At 31.5% G+C, this 2,603-nt stretch overlaps 1 protein-coding gene across 1 annotated transcript in view; it reads right to left on the reverse strand.

The window, feature by feature from the left end:
• The window catches only part of TMPRSS15 (transmembrane protease, serine 15), a 149,194-nt gene that overhangs the window by 101,568 nt on the left and 45,023 nt on the right, over positions 1 to 2,603 (reverse strand). Inside the window, 1 exon segment of the mRNA XM_012642972.1 lies at positions 1,693 to 1,798. Within this exon segment, the coding sequence (XP_012498426.1) occupies positions 1,693 to 1,798 (106 nt within the window).

The following is a 2,603-nucleotide window of genomic DNA, read 5'->3' on the forward strand; positions in this document are numbered from 1 at the left end:
CATTCTGCTCATAAACTAAGTTTGACCTATCTTTATTAAGAAGTAGATTTAACAATTAAATTATTTTTGTTTGGTATTAATATCCAAAGATTACTTGAAAAAATCATTGTGTACCAAAGGATGCAGATTAGTTACGTTTATATATTCTTTCCATTTTCAGTGAAAGTAATCTAAGATTTTCTAAGGCTGTCTACTGACATTTTAAATATAGAATTATCTTTTATTTTCCTTATGAACATGCTAAAATTATAAATACTTCTTTTAAAATTTGATGTGATTTTTATATATACATGTGTGTATATATATCTCTTTCTAATACATTTTATGTGTGTGTGTATGTGTGTATCCCATATATATATGTAGAGTGGAAACCTCCTCCGACTTGGTTAATTTTTCAATTGGCAAGAATTGCTTAGAGCTACCACTTTAAATACATAATTTTATTTTTTTATTTTTGGCACACAAATAGCATGTTATCTAGAGTTTGAAACAGAGGAAACTGTGCTCTTAGTTATATCACATATCTTCCACGGGGCTGCATTCCAAAAAGAAATTATTTAAAGGAAACAGGATACTCTTCTTTCCTTGAATAATGACAAATAAATGTGTGTAAAACAATTATTTCTTCACATTTCCTCTCTTGGATATGTGTACAAGGGAACACAACCCTTGTGATTATTTATGGACCCATTTCCTATCATGTTTGGCAAAAACCTGAAGCTCTGCCTTTTACCCATCTTTAATTACCTATTATATTGATTCCCCTAGTTTTGCAGTGAGTCATCACAATGATTAAAATGATCATACTGTAGGTGAGATTGGGAACCCATAATCCCACACAGCTGTTAAGAGACATGAACTAGAATATAATTTTTCAACGTGAATTCCATGGAACACTTATTTTGCATGCTTTGTGGGGGAAATAGAAAGGTTTGCTGGAAATTTAGATTACATGTTAACATACTTAAGACTATTAGAACTCCTGTAGTTTTTTTTTTTTTTTTTTTAAGTTTTGATGAGTTTATTTCCATTTCCCTGATGCTTATTTGAAAACTTTTTGGAATATCCAAAAGGAACTTTAGGTATTTTTTGTCTGTGAAAAAGGCTTGGGTTAGCATTAAGATAGATCAGCTATCAGTGGCCTTATTATTTTGATCATTATCATGATTGGATGGGTCAATTGAAGTAAGAGCTTGGAGGTGAAATATGTAGTAACTTATCCAAATGTCACTCAAGATATAGCAAAAAGGATGTATATAGAGGATATTCCCTGCTCTTAATCTGCTGTATCTAAATCATGCCATTGGAGATTTTCATACAGTTGCTGGCATAATGAGAAAGGAACTATTCTGCAAACAGATGCCGGTAGTGTGAAATTCCATTTCTTGCGATACACAGCATGCATGTGTGTTATTTGCCTTGGCAGCACATGATTCGTGCTAACCATGGGGGGAAAAAACTTGCTTCAGAGACTAATGAGATGGTCTCATTTATTAGACAGTATTTTTCATAGGACAAAATATCTTTTCAAAAGGTTAAGAACAAGAGAGAATCTTTTTAAACAGTTTGCCAGTTGCTTTATAGCTAATGAAAACAATAATTGTTAAAAAAAATACTGTTAAAAGCGATAAGATATTGCATCAGAAAAAGACTTAATGATTTATGAACAGAAAATAGAAGATGACATATTACCGTATGATCCACTGGCAAACAGTCGGGTTAGAAGGCTTTGGATAATGGGCAGCCTGGAAAGACCCAGATGACTCAGTCAACAAAAATCTTCCATCACAAGCTGTGGCTGCAGAAAGATGACAATTAATATTACACAAAACAATCTTGGAATCCAAATTAGCTAACAAACATTTCACAGAACACTCATGACAGAATCTGTACAAGGCTATTTTACAAAACTGAAATAACCAAATGGGAGTTAATCAAATCTCGTTTCTGAAATCTATTAGGTATTTTCAAATGCTCTTACACATCTCATCATGGAGTACTTTAGAAAAGCATTCCATTTCTAAACGCCCATACTTAAGCTGCATTTTAAGTGTATTCTTCCATATTTGTAAGGAAACAAATATATATCTGAATATAATTAATTTTGTGTCCTATTTTCATCATTAAATTGGAACTACGTGAATTTCAAATATATGTACAAAATGCTATGTTTTCCTGAAAATCATTAGAATAAGGCCAGGCAAATGACAATGCTAGATAATTCCATCCAGCCAATCTTTTCACCCATCTTTTAAACTTCATAACTCTTGCTCCTTTTGGAGAGACTTACTATCGAGCTCAATTATTTTTGGTCAATATTCCTGATTATAACTTTTGCTTTCCACAATTGTTCATTTTCCTCTTTTAGTTCTTGTAACACATTTATTTAATGAACCTCTTCTTCATGTCATGCATAATTAGTTGTCTTTAATTTATATCTGAATCATTTCCAACCAGATTAAAATCTTCTTGAAGGCATGAACCAGGAGCCATACTTTACAATTTTTTTGTTTACTTCGTGAACTTGCTATGTATAGTATGTGCTAATTTTTATTTTTGCAATTTTTAGTTTTCTTACATTATTTTCTTTATATTTAGTTACT

This window comes from Propithecus coquereli, unplaced genomic scaffold, assembly GCF_000956105.1.
Source record: "Propithecus coquereli isolate 6110/MARCELLA unplaced genomic scaffold, Pcoq_1.0 Scaffold192, whole genome shotgun sequence".
Taxonomy (NCBI): domain Eukaryota; kingdom Metazoa; phylum Chordata; class Mammalia; order Primates; family Indriidae; genus Propithecus; species Propithecus coquereli.